The sequence below is a fragment of the Mytilus edulis genome, chromosome 4 (assembly GCF_963676685.1).
Source record: "Mytilus edulis chromosome 4, xbMytEdul2.2, whole genome shotgun sequence".
Taxonomy (NCBI): domain Eukaryota; kingdom Metazoa; phylum Mollusca; class Bivalvia; order Mytilida; family Mytilidae; genus Mytilus; species Mytilus edulis.
In genome coordinates this window covers 66,286,966-66,300,500 of record NC_092347.1, presented here as the reverse complement: position 1 = coordinate 66,300,500, position 13,535 = coordinate 66,286,966, and the positions used below count along the sequence as shown (strand labels likewise).

The following is a 13,535-nucleotide window of genomic DNA, read 5'->3' as shown; positions in this document are numbered from 1 at the left end:
CCAGAGCATCTGAATTCACTCTCGGTTTTAAGTGGAGTACGTGTTGTTTCTTGTTTATTATTTGTAACTGTTGATGTAAATGTCTTTTGATTTTATGAATCTTTGTTTACTTGTTGGTTTTGATTGTTATTGTCTTATAGCCGTATTTGCAGACCCATACTGAGGGAGGGTTGGAGGGGTCCTGATCCCGAAATCCCGGGCTTAAAAACACGAAATCCCGAGGTCCCGAATTTAAATAAATTAAAATCCCAAATCCCGAAATTCGAAAAAAGAATTCCCGGATCCCGAAAGGGTCAATCCCGAAATCCCGAGCTTAAAAACACCCGATCCCGGAGTCCTGATAAAGGTCCTATCCCCCCTCCATACTGTGCACTGCTAAAGTGTAGAATGGTAACGGATTCTCCTTCATCTAGTTTTTGTCGGAGTTTCCGCACTAATGCAAAAGAGAACAGTTTAATGTGTATTCTAAGTAGGATTTCTACTTCTTTAGAGAGTACTTGTACACTATTTACAGAGGTGGAAGAATATCAAGATACCATGCAGTTATAAGGCCACAACCAATTATGTTGACCGAAAATCGTGACAAAAATATAAAAGATGGTACAAAGTTATACGTGACATTTTGTTTTAATTACGAAAGGTTTAAACTAAGTTTTTGTACACGATCTAACTAACGGAAGATCGCTATTTTTTTCATCAATCATTGCTAAAAAAGAAAGCATTTAATTTAAACAAACTGTGTGATAAAAGTTGAACAAATCACGAGGGAACTGAATGTGAAGACATTATAATTTTGATGAAACGGTGCTACCGAAGTTGTAAGACCATTAAAGCAGTTTTCAAAACTGTCTTTTTCCAAATGTCTAGAATTGCAATAAAAACCAGCATGGCATTTTTCATCGCATGATTCTTCATAATTCTCATTTACACTAACTGTCCAGAATTTACGGAAAGATTGAAATTCGTGGTTCTTCTGAGTCCTCATCCGGGTAACAAGCTGTGCCATCGACGCAGGAGAGAGGTCAGCCAACTCATAGGCCGTGGTGGCATTATACTCGATTTTCCATTCAGATTGATTGTTCCTATTGACTTCTGGTAAATCCATGTAATACTGTGTAAAGTCTAGCAAGTTTCCATTCGATCGGTCATATTTTAGAAGCCTGAAACTTGGATTGTGAGCGGGTCCTGTTCTACCATCAAATTTGTACCTCCAAGGCGTTATGGAAGGCGCACAAAACTGCGCAAGTACACCAACACCTGTAACAATAAACATGACAAATAGAATATCAAAGCTTAAGTGATAAGTAGATCATCATGAAGAATGATTTTAAAATCTAACAATTTCATAAAAAATACTTGTAACTAAGATCTTTATACAAAGTATGTATGATCCCTATTTTTACAAAATGGCTACGTGTTTAGTAGAATTTAAAATACCTATACTATTATTTCATCTCAGTATACTCTTTCTCTAGTTGGAATAATGAATTTGTATTCTAAAAATTAATGATAATGGCATGAATGACTCTTCGTATGCAAAAAAAAAGAACATGATATAAAAACTATAAACACGAAGAGCATGTCACCAAATAAAATGTATCATTGCCACATCTTCTTTTTTATATATACTGACATTATTTCAGCTTAGTAAATTATTCGTTCTTGTTTGATTATTCAATTTCAGTTCTAAATTTCATGATACCATACAAATCTCAAATTATTGGTACCTGTGTCGTCATGGTAGATTCTAAAATTGTCAGAATGTTCGTGTCCAAAATGCATCCCAACAATCTGTTTTGTGTAGTTCATAAATATGTTGTTCAGTTTGGAATTATATTGTGGGTACATCCAGGGGATTCTATTAGGGGTGGGATTTACACCCGGTGGTACATGTGCTGTTACTAAAACCTGATGAAAAAGGAATGTATTTACGTTTAAGTTGTAGTTGTTTAAAAAATAAACAGGAACTTATTTGATGATATTTTATAAGTATTACTATATATGCGTTCCGTGGTATTCTCAAGTTATCAAAGTCGTTAGTCAAAAAGAGTTTAAGAGATTTTTACAGAACCTACTGAAGGTAAACCATAAATTCCAGGCAGCAGTCCTTTTGCGACAATTACTGTTTTTCATGGGTATCATTTGCGCCAAATTTTGTTTTCCAAATGTATCAATTGTGCCAATATTCGGAACTCATTTGCGCCAATTTACCTGTACACATATCTATGATCAAAAATATTAATGATAAATATTCTTATTTTTGGCTTAAAAAGTATTATAATTATGTTTGGAGATATTTCATCATGAAGATGAGCATCTGGAGAGAAATGACTTAAGATGCATTAATCTACAGTCCATGTACAGAGAGAGAAGAAAACGTATTGCTTTGCTGAATATTTAATACAAGATATGCCAAAAGAGAAGAATATATATAGAAGCTTTTGCTAATTATGTTTTAGCCATATTTTTTGATGGCACAGTGCTGAAACTATATCTACCACAAGAAGTACCTGTAATGGAGAAGAAGCATTCAACAGAAATTATTATGAACTGTTTTATGCAGTTCATTCTTCAATGTTTGTCTTTTTGGACAATAAAGTGAAGTTACAAACTACATCATACATTAAATGGGGAAGTAGACATGCAGCAGCAGTAAGAAGAAAGTATGTTTCAGAAAAGGAAACATTTGTCGTGTAAACTCCCGGTTCCAAGTCCAAATAAAGGTGGAGGGAAGTCATTTTTCTTCTAATTGGCGCAATCGTATGTTTTATTTTTGGCGCAAATGATACCATATAATTTTAAAACAGGTGGCGCAAACGTAGCATTGGAGAAAAAAGTTGTGGCGCAAAAGGACGCATTTTTGGCGCAAACGGATCTCTCCTAAATTCCAAAACATCAGAAAGGTATACAAAACCAAACAACATTTGTATATAACCATAGAAAAACTCTCATGTCGCTTCTCACTTAGGATATACTTCTGCAATCAATCCGAAACAGAACAAAATTTTCTATATCGTTTAAATTCACATACCTTCTCATTGGCTACCTTAGCTGCGTCTAGTACTTGTTCTAACCAGACAAACTGACCGGCGGGATCTTCTGTGGTACCAGTTTGTTTGTTAGAAGTATAATAAAGATTTGTATTCAGTCCAACTATTCTCATACCGGTTGCAGTCTTTAGTGTATAATACCCACCTTAAATAAAAGGATCAGAAGAGAACAATGGTGGGTTTAGAATAGAGGGCAAAAATATAGGCTTAAACAATAAAAATTGAAATATATAATTTAAGGAACTCAATCCAAACCCTCATATATAATGCATATAGAAATATATCCAGTTGTTTGAATTAATGTAATTATAACCAGTAGAAACTTTATAATTGCAGTATTTTGCACTGATCGTTAAACATGGTACCAAGAATATTACGCAAAGTTTTATATTTAGCGCTATATGCTTTTTAAAATCTCCTCGGACGGAGAATGAATATTCCAAACATTTACCTCGAAGAAAAGTATTCATGCTTTCTTCACCAATCCAGCTTTTCCATCTATCAAAAGACCTGTTATACAACAAATTACCGGTCTCTGGGAACTGGTTATGGGGAAAGTAGTCATGGTTTCCGAATGTGGCATATACGGGAACAGTCGTAAATACATCCTTGAGTAGATTTGTAATGTTTCCCAATATTGCATCATGGATTTCAAAATTAACGTTATCATCACTTGTATGGAGAGTATTGTCTCTGAAATCAATTCAAAATTAACGTTATCATCACTTGTATGGAGAGCATTGACTCTGTAATCAATTCAAGTTTCATCTTTACTTGACATAAACTTAAAGAATTTCGTATTTTTTTCAATGGATATCTGTCTTCTTTTTCTTTTTTTTTTTTTTTTTTTTTTTGTTGTTGTTTGTTTTCTCGATCTCGATACAATAGCAGCGGCCAAATTATAAAGCTTAATCACATAACTTTCTATACTCTCTGGACAGGTTTCAAATACATATACGTACAGAATATTTATCAACTATAAACTCTAAAGGTTTGACTTATCCTTTATGCCTACTGTCTTTTGTACAGTACAGGAAATTGTAAAATGGTGTAGGGCTATATATATCCTAAAAATCAGAGGTATATCATTGAAAAAGAAGCTAACATAATTTAAGATTCGACATAAGAAATTAAAATGAAGTCAAAAAAGTGTACCCTGTCCACAATATAAAGTCTGGATCAGGCTTCAGAGCCTTCATTGCTTCAACGCTGTCGTTCACAAGTTTCCAGGGCGCATCACACCAATAATCTCCATATAGACCATAGGTTTCTACGACGTCATTACAGGAAAGGTCCTCACTCATGTAAGTATGATCCCAGTGGAAATCTGTCACGTGCCAGAAATATCCTGTAACGATTTATTGGGAATACAATATCAAATAAAGGTAACATGGATGTATTACTAGTATTTCCATGCAAATGTATACAAAAACAGACAGTTAAGACAAACTACACCACTATATGTACGCCATCAGCATCTTCACTAGCCAAGGGTTACTATCCAATCCAAAACACGTGGAGAGGAAAGGGATGGATCGCAACCCTTGGTCTGCGAAAATGGATGTACACATGCTACAGGGACACTGTCTTAATAGCTTTAGATGTATCGCAGACGGGTCACTACGGTGCATATCATACCATTTATTAGTGCAGTTTACTTATGCCCGAGCTTTTGAATGATTTAATGCGGCGATAAGTAATTACCGGTTCCAACTATCATAGGGTTGACTGCTCTATCTTCTGTACAACCTTACTAGGGAAATGTTCATTTAATTAAAAACGCCAGTTTAAATAAATATAGGAGTTATAATGCTTTAATTTCTTCGGTGTCTTTTGTCTTTCAAGTCGAAAGAATACAGTTCTGATTCCTTCCTCCCTACCGACCCAAAATGTGCATGCATACTGAACAATTTTGGTTTAATATTGTTAAATTTATGACATATTTTGGTAAAGCACCATTAAAGTCTGAACATTTCCAAACAAGTTCTAGTCTGTATATCATTTCCCGTGTAAAATTATTGTACCTACCTACATACCTTATTTTATCTGTCAAGAGGCAGGAAAAAAACATATTTTTGGGGACCTAAATGATAGTAAAACAAAGAAGAAATCAGTACTATACATTTATATTACTATACACGTCTACCACCAAGTAATGTGTATATTATTCATTAGTTTCTTCAACTTTTGGAATTGCTGTAAGTAGATTATTAGTCTCGAGGTACCATTTCTTTAGCCATACAGAAGAAGTATAATTATGCATCAATGGTCACTGCTGCACTAACATGCATGACGGGCAAACATGTATCAAGTATTGAAATATTGATATATAAAAAATCAAACATGATTTGTACAATGTTTAATGGAATTATTCTAAAATCTACTCACCAATATCTGCTGTTACGGAAGAAACCGTCAGTATTAGCATCAAGATGATCATCTTTTCTTTGTTGCTGCTATAGCTTCAATATGATCATATTACAAAAAAATCTGTTTACAGTTGTGTCTTCGTGAGACATACCAGTCGAAAGTGATGTTTATTTTAAGTGGTGTTTCTTAAAAATTAAATGGTAGGTAGGTAAAATAATTCCACTTTCCATTTCATTGAATTTATTTAATGCCCTAATGATACTTTTTGAGCGAAAGAAAATTCACACGCACGTACGAAATTGTTACATTAATCTATACTCTGCCTGTACATACATGTATGTGGAATGCAGTTTACACACAGTGGTATTTATGGTAGCCCCATTATAATTATAGCATGTTGATATTGCGACAGGTAAACGATGTTTGTTTAGAGCATGTAGAGTGTCCTAGGTTTTGCATTTGAACTTAGTCAGGTAAATCCAATAAATCACGCATCCCACTTATTATAAATGAACGTGTTTTATGATTTATTGTATTATTTTACCACGAAAATGAAATTTTCTATGTGTCTATTACATATAATAAATATATGGAGTTGCACAAACATATTAGACTTAACCACCTCTGTCACCAACTGACCCAGTCTCATGTAAAACAAAAACAAATATTGGTTATCTCATTTTTGGATCAACTTTCAATTCTATCGAAAATCATCTATCGTTCTATACTACTAGTATTCTAGTTGCATATAATTTTTGACCATGTTGATCGTAATGCGTTCTACATAGCTTCTTGTATGCTTGGTATATATTCTCCTTAAAAACATATCATTCCTTTAAACTCGTGTGATAAATACTCGGACACACATCTAAATGCAATAGTTTAGCATGAAAGACAGAAATATCGACATGCATATACCCGATGATGAATCTCCTCATGTATTCTTCATTCTGTGTATTTCTCTTGATCGTGGCCGTCTTCTTATAATTATTATGGGTGTTGACTGTCCCTTACATCTAATGAAAAAAGAAGGCGCGGCTTAATTGGCATTGAAGACCAGAGGACAAAGGTTTGGACATTTTCAAGTCACATTCGGCCTTCAAACATGAGCAGAACCCCCATACCATATAGTAAGCTATAACAGACCTCGTTATGACTACAACTATGGACGGAAAAAAATATGAACGACAGAAACTAACGACAATCACCGGGCTGCCTTTAATATTCTGTGACAGTCAGTTTCTCAGTTTACTTTCAGGTTATTAATTAAATTTTCGTTAAAAAGAATCATTGCAACGTATTCACATCTGACTTTCTTCTTTTTCATATAATACTGTTTAATGGAAGAAATGTACCTTACGTCAAATGTCAGTTTTTTTTTTCAATTTCAATGTTTTTTGAGTGATAAGACCAATTTCTATTTGACTATCAGAATATCGTGACTACCTTTATTGTTCTACAGAATCATTGTAACATGTACATGGTCAGCTGACAAGAGACACCTGCATGGCATTAAACTTGGTCCACGCAGTTTACATTAATATTAAATGTAAGTTTGCTATTTGTGTTCTACAAAATCTTCTCAAGGTGAATATAGGCTATGTTATACTGTACATCAACCACCTAAGGATTCTGTTAGACCACAACTAGTAAAGCTAGTATATTAACTGTCAGTGGCGGATCCAGAACTTTTCCTAAGGGGGGGGGGGGGAGGGGGGGCGCTGACTGACCTAAGAGGGGGCCCGCTCCAGTCATGCTTCAATGATTCCCTATATAATCAACCAAATTGTTCCCACGAAAGGGGGGCCGGGCCCCCAGGGCCCCCCTGGATCCGCCTATGACTGTATGTGGTCTACATAATCTTTGTGAGGTGAATATGTCTAACCATGACCTCATCTTCATGATTCATTAATCGGTTAAGTTGGGTTCGACGACTTACAGAAAAGAGCGACGATTTACAGAAAAGAACCGAAAAGGACCGAAAAGGACCAAAAAGAACCGAAAAGGACCGAAAAGAACCGAAAAGGATATCGATTTTTTTTGTAATCGAAGGAAATAAGCAAATTGCAAATCATTGAAAACCTTATACTGTGAGAGGACTAATTTTAACTCACATGTATGTGAAAAATTACAGGTAGGGTTGGATGCCTATTTTATAGAATAGAAAAATAGAAAAGATTTTTTTTTATTCACCAAATAAGGGCCCCTAGGAGGGCATATAGCCATACAAACAATATATATATATATATATATATGCAATACACAGACAATAGATATGTAATATGAGTAATGAAAAAATACTACAGGAAACACGCAACAAAATAATAGCAATATACTCTAATAATTCAATAATACTAGTGTTGACATTGACTTATGCGCTCCAGGTTTATTAGTGTATTTTACCTATAAAAAGATAAACAATTTTCTAAATATTTACCTTAACAAGGACTGTTGGCAGTCAAAACTTTAACACTATAAAAAATCCATGTATATATACATGGTTTTAACTTTATTTAATAAATATATATGTATTCCTTTTCGGTTCTTTTCGGTCCATTTTCGGTTCTTTTTGGTCCTTTTCGGTTCTTTTCGGTTCTTTTCTGTTTTGTTGGTCTTTTCAACAACAAAGCAAAAGCCTGAAACATCTATACTTGTATATAAAAACAAAAAAATAGAGAATGTTTCAGAATATCCTTACTTGGGTCTGCTGATTAAATCAAATGGTAATCTTAGTCATAGTACAGCTGAATTAACAAAAAAGGCAAAAAAGGTTTTGTTCTCTATTAAAACATATACTAATTCTCTTGGCAGCCTTCCTATCAGAGTGTCAAATAACTTATTTGACACCTTAGTGAGACCTATATTGACTTATAATTCTGAAATAACATATTTGGACTCATATATAACATATTTCAAAGCTAAAAAAAGAGCTTTGGTTTCTGGAAAAATTGTGGACCCATTTAATTTTATTGACAAGACTCCAATAGAAAACTTGCATCTTGGGTATTGCAAGTTTACCCTTGGCACTAACAAGAGTGCCTCAAATTTTGGTACAAGGAACGAATTGGGAAGACTGCCTATTGAATGTCATATAAAAACCCAAACTATTATGTATTTAGCAAGGCTTTTCACCTCAAATTTGAATCCCTTATTACATGAATCTTTTCAATTAACTAAAACTTTGGATTCTAGTGGCACCTATTCATGGTTCACTTTTGCAAAAGATATTCTTTCTGAATCTAACATTGATATAGATAGACTAAAAACCTGTGATAATTTAAAACAATTAAAAAATATTAAAAGCTATATTAAACCCCAAATAAACTCATACTACAACAACCTGTTGATAAATAAGTTAACATCTATTGATGATAAAAGTAAATTAAATTTTTATAAAGCACTTGAGCCAAATCTATTGATCAAACCTTACCTCTCTAACCCAAACTTTGAATTTAGAAAATTAATTACAAAACTTAGAATCAGTGACCATTCATTATTAATTGAAAAAGGGAGGCATTTTAAAATTCCTCGCGAAGAGAGACTTTGCAAAAAATGTAAAGTACTAGATGATGAGAAACATTTCCTAATAAATTGTTCTCATAATTCAAATATTAGATTAACATATTTTGATTGCATTAATAGAGAAAGTAATTTATTTGCTAATCTCACTGACAATGACAAAGTTATATATATACTTAACCCATCAACACCAACACAAGTGAATAAACTAGGATCCTTTATAAAAAAGTCAATGGAACTGAGGACAGGGGACCCTTTAATATTTACCTGAATTTGTGTATATATATTGAGTTACTTAGTTATTGTCTTTATTTGTTTTTGTTGTTGTTATATGTCACAAACTGTAAAGTTTATATGGCAATAAAACTTTGAATTGAAAAAAAAAAAAAAAAAAAATTGAATTGTAAATCGTCGCTCTTTTCTGTAAATCGTTGGACCGGTTAGGTTTTGGTGATTATATGGATCTTTATGCCGGAAAGGGTTCATCTGTTACTGGAGACGTAAAATTATGTAATTAAATTCTGTATACCACGTAGAAACTGTGAGGTTAATTAGAAAGAAAATTTAAGCTTAAATAGACTGTAATCAAACTATTTCTGTTTATGCATCTTTCAATGTTGAACTTCCATGTTTTTATAGTTATATTTAATGGACAGATGGAATGAAAACCTGCTGTCCTTTTTATCGGAAATAGTCTGAATATTACATCAAGCTAGATTACCAGTTTATCCCGATTGCACCTGTTCTCAGTCAGGAATCTGATTTACAGTAGTTTTCGTTTGTTTATGTAATTTATACTTGTTTCTCGTTTCTCGTTTTTATATAGATTAGACCGTTGGTTTTCCCGTTTGAATTGTTTTACACTAATAATTTTGGGGCCCTTTATAGTTTGTTGTTCGGTGTGAGCCAAGGCTCCGTGTTGAAGGCCGTACACTGACCTATAACGGTTTACTTTTATAAATTGTTATTTGGATGGAGAGTTGTCTCATTAGCACTCACACCACATCTTCCTATACCTATCCAGTAATTACTGATAAACCAGATGCTATGAGGAACATTAAATCCATCAACTGGTCCAAGGACACAGTTTTATCGTCTTTTGGTGTGAACAGTGTATAACTTGCAATTTTTATTTGATACACTTTCCCAATTTATTTCTTGATATTTAATGCATGAAATATTAAGTAGGGGTTGGGGGGGGGGGGGAAAGGGGGGGGTGTAATTACATGTTAAAAATATTTGGGTGCTGAATCTTTTTGTTAAGTGGTGATTTGGTCCGGTTATAAAAGGTCAAATTTTATTACGTATGAAGCTGTCAAACTGAATTTTAGGCCCCCTAAACACATAATTGTCAATATTTTGGGTTAGAGGTGGTAGAAGTTTCTATAAATTTTATATTTTAATTTGAATTTATGATCTAAAAGAAATGCACTACAAAATAACTGTGTTCTCTGGCCAACTGGCATATAATTGCATATTAAAATCAATACAATGCGACAGGAATGTTCCTAAAAAGTGCAAAAAATCGGAAAATATCATGGCAACAACTCATATTAGGAATTGACTGGTGATTTTGGTTGTGTTATCTGAATTGTAAAACTTGTTTTGCTGATCACTCAAGTCTTTGGTTATCTAGTTTCAATGTATGCACTTAGTTGTGCAAAGACAAAACGGTGGGTATTAGTTGTCCATAAAGGGACTTAACTTCTAAAGAGGTCTGACGTTTTTGCAAAAAACTTAATTGTCTTCTGCCATTAAAATTTTCTCTATTTCTATGTCAGTTCCACAAAAAAAAACACGAAAATGAGTACAAATCTTCACTAACTTCTTTAATGAATTTCAGCCATACATACTTATTTGTTAATCTTGTCCTGTTGATCATTTTGGATTTTTGAAAAGATTCTCTTTATCGATTACCATTTTTAATAGCCTTAGGACAAAATTGGTAAAAAATGTCACCCAAGGGCAACAACTCCTTTAAAAAGTCTTCAGACACTTTTAATCAGCATAGGTGCAAGGTAGAAATTGACATTCACAACATTCTGTCCTAGCTTGTCTTAATAATCTATAATGGTTTACAAAGTAATTAACAATAAGTTGCATTGTACCCTATATTTTACAGTGTTCTCCCCAGGCCGTTTTAGCGTCGCGGTACCGCGACGCTATATTTTCTTCCCGTGACGCTATAATAATTTCCGCGACGCTATAATTATTTCCGCGATGCTATAATTATTTTCAGGATGTTATTTTTCTCGTTTCTATATGGCAAAGCCATGTCCTAAATTTTGAACTTTATTGTAATTACCGCTTATGATCATAAAAAATAAATTACCTTTAATTGTAATCCCTTCAAGTCGGACAATGGTTTTAGGTTATGTTTCATCCATTTAATGCATTAAAAACGTCATATTCATTTCCAATCTCTTGTCAAACATTGTTTATTTTCGTATTTTTCATTGCTATCGGCGGCCATTGATTATTTTAGTGTAAACTCCTTATCGGAACCGGACCAGATATGACAAAAATCCGCATTTTAGGATAATAACAGTAGACAGAATACAATGATACCTAAGCATTAACAGACTTTGTTAGATAACTTTGCTGGAAATAAATACTATTTTGATAAAAAGAAACAACTGGGACTAATTCATTGAGTACCATTAACCAATATATTTCATAACATGATAAAGAACAAGATTTTTAATTTAAAAGTTATTGCTATATGATATTTTCTCTTCCCTTTTTTTTTTTTTTTTTTTTTTTTTTTTTGTAAGAACCAGTGTTTTTTCCTACATATTAAGTGCAATTGTATCTATACAGGTTGCACTATAATAAACCATTCATTCATTTAGCTGGGTAGGTAGGGTAACTGAAACATAATATATTTTTATTTGGCCCAAGAGGAAAAAAATAATTCTGGAACTATAAATGAATATAGAAAACATAAACTGAAAAATCTGTTATCATGCATCATATGGTTAGTTTAATTGTATTCTCAGTTATGAATTCAACAAAATAGACACAAAGATTAGGGTGGAATGAAATATTTTATTAAAAAGATGAGGGGCAATAGCATACAAACTGTATAATAAATTTGTAATAAACAATAACGTATATAACATAAAGGAAATAGAGCATTGCCACGAAGCGACAAATTACATTGAAAAAATTACAATATTTTTTTTTACGCCAAATGTGATGCTATCCAAAATTTCTGGGGAGAACACTGTTTTAATTTTATGCTTGGCATCCATATTAGGTGGGACAAGGATTAGTATAGTATGTTATACAAATGCTTTGCTGGGAGGTGAGCACATGGTACACTTTTTCTTAACTATATACCAAAGGATGGTTGTGGTCAAGTTGGTCCCAATTTGCCCCAGAAATTTCAGAGTTGAAGACTTTTGAAGAAGTTAACAGACCACAGATGACAAGTGATTAGCATCACATCCATTAGGGACAGGCTAGCTAAAAATGAGGGGAAACTGATATTTTCATAAACATTTCTGACTCTCTGATACAGGGCTATAACTTTAACAACTGAAACTGAATCATAATCTGTGTATTTTAATATGAATACGTCATGTATATATCAAAATCTATTCAACAAACTGAATTATTAGAGAACAAATTTTGAAAAAAAACTTGATGGATGAGGATGAACTGCCAAATAAAAACCTAGTTCCCTTCTGCCCCTTGCCAGTATATGGGCTTACAAAAGGAGAAGTAGAGTTCAAATCAAAATAAAAGATGCATCAAGGAAAATAAAAGAGATTTTCATAGTTTTCAACAATGGACAGGTGTCTGCAAGATATGCAAAATTTATATCAATTTATGAAAAATAAAAATGAGGCTTAGGTAAGTGACCATGGACAGATGGACACCTTAAACCAATCAGAGTAATAATATCTACATCACAGTCGTTTGAACGAGACTTTACCTGCGCTATTTCTCGATACGCCATACTGTTTTGACACTGACAGCGTGTCTTGATCTTATAATTTTGGTAATTGGTAATTAGTTTTTTTAGTATAATAGTCCCAGTTAATAATACCATAAGGACATACCTTTAACTTTTTAAAAAGTATGTTTAATGCCAATAATAGAGCTGAATTCTGTCTCCAGGTGCTGGATTTTTTCTCGCTGTGTTGTCAAGACCCATTGGCAGCCTAATTCATCTGTGTGTTTTACTCTTTGCCACATTCCCCATTTTCATTCTCTATTTTATTCAATGGGTCTAAATCTGGACCAGGTAATTTCAATTTAGTCAGCATACACAATTACAGATAAAGTAAATTGTTGTTTGTTGGTGTATATTATTTTGTTTTTCTCTTGTTTTGTTGATAAATCAGGCCATTAATTTTCTCAAATTGTTTTACATTTTTCATATCTGGGCCTTTTATAGCTTCCTCTGAGGTATGTGTTTTGTTCATTATTGAAGGTCATACAGTGACTCTATAAGTTGTTAACCTCTATATGTCATTTAGTCTCTTATGGAGAGATGTGTCATTGGTTATGATATGTTTTCAAATTAAACCTCAGACCACAATTGCTGAGTGACTTTTATGTGTTCTACCAACATTTTCATGTCAATAG

At 33.3% G+C, this 13,535-nt stretch overlaps 1 protein-coding gene across 1 annotated transcript; it reads right to left on the bottom strand.

The window, feature by feature from the left end:
* Nucleotides 1-620: 620 nt before the first annotated feature.
* On the bottom strand, nucleotides 621-6,260 carry LOC139520271 (acid sphingomyelinase-like phosphodiesterase 3b). Its single transcript, XM_071312775.1, has 6 exons — nucleotides 5,439-6,260; nucleotides 4,206-4,398; nucleotides 3,502-3,743; nucleotides 3,032-3,195; nucleotides 1,728-1,908; nucleotides 621-1,257 (listed from the first exon to the last, which is right to left on the bottom strand). Exons 1-6 carry the CDS (start codon nucleotides 5,488-5,490, stop codon nucleotides 728-730), a joined length of 1,362 nt encoding a protein of 453 aa, XP_071168876.1. The 5' UTR covers nucleotides 5,491-6,260; the 3' UTR covers nucleotides 621-727.
* Between the last annotated feature and the right edge of the window lie 7,275 nt (nucleotides 6,261-13,535).

What these genes read in the sequence shown, in the direction of transcription:
- LOC139520271 (XM_071312775.1), bottom strand. Translation starts at nt 5,490, where the DNA reads ATGATCATCTTGATGCTAATACTGACGGTTTCTTCCGTAACAGCAGAT. An exon ending in GACTTTATATTGTGGACAGG is followed by an intron (nt 3,744 to 4,205) that starts GTACACTTTTTT and finishes AATTGATTTCAG; the next exon opens with AGACAATACTCTCCATACAA. An exon ending in CATGAATACTTTTCTTCGAG is followed by an intron (nt 3,196 to 3,501) that starts GTAAATGTTTGG and finishes CTTTTATTTAAG; the next exon opens with GTGGGTATTATACACTAAAG.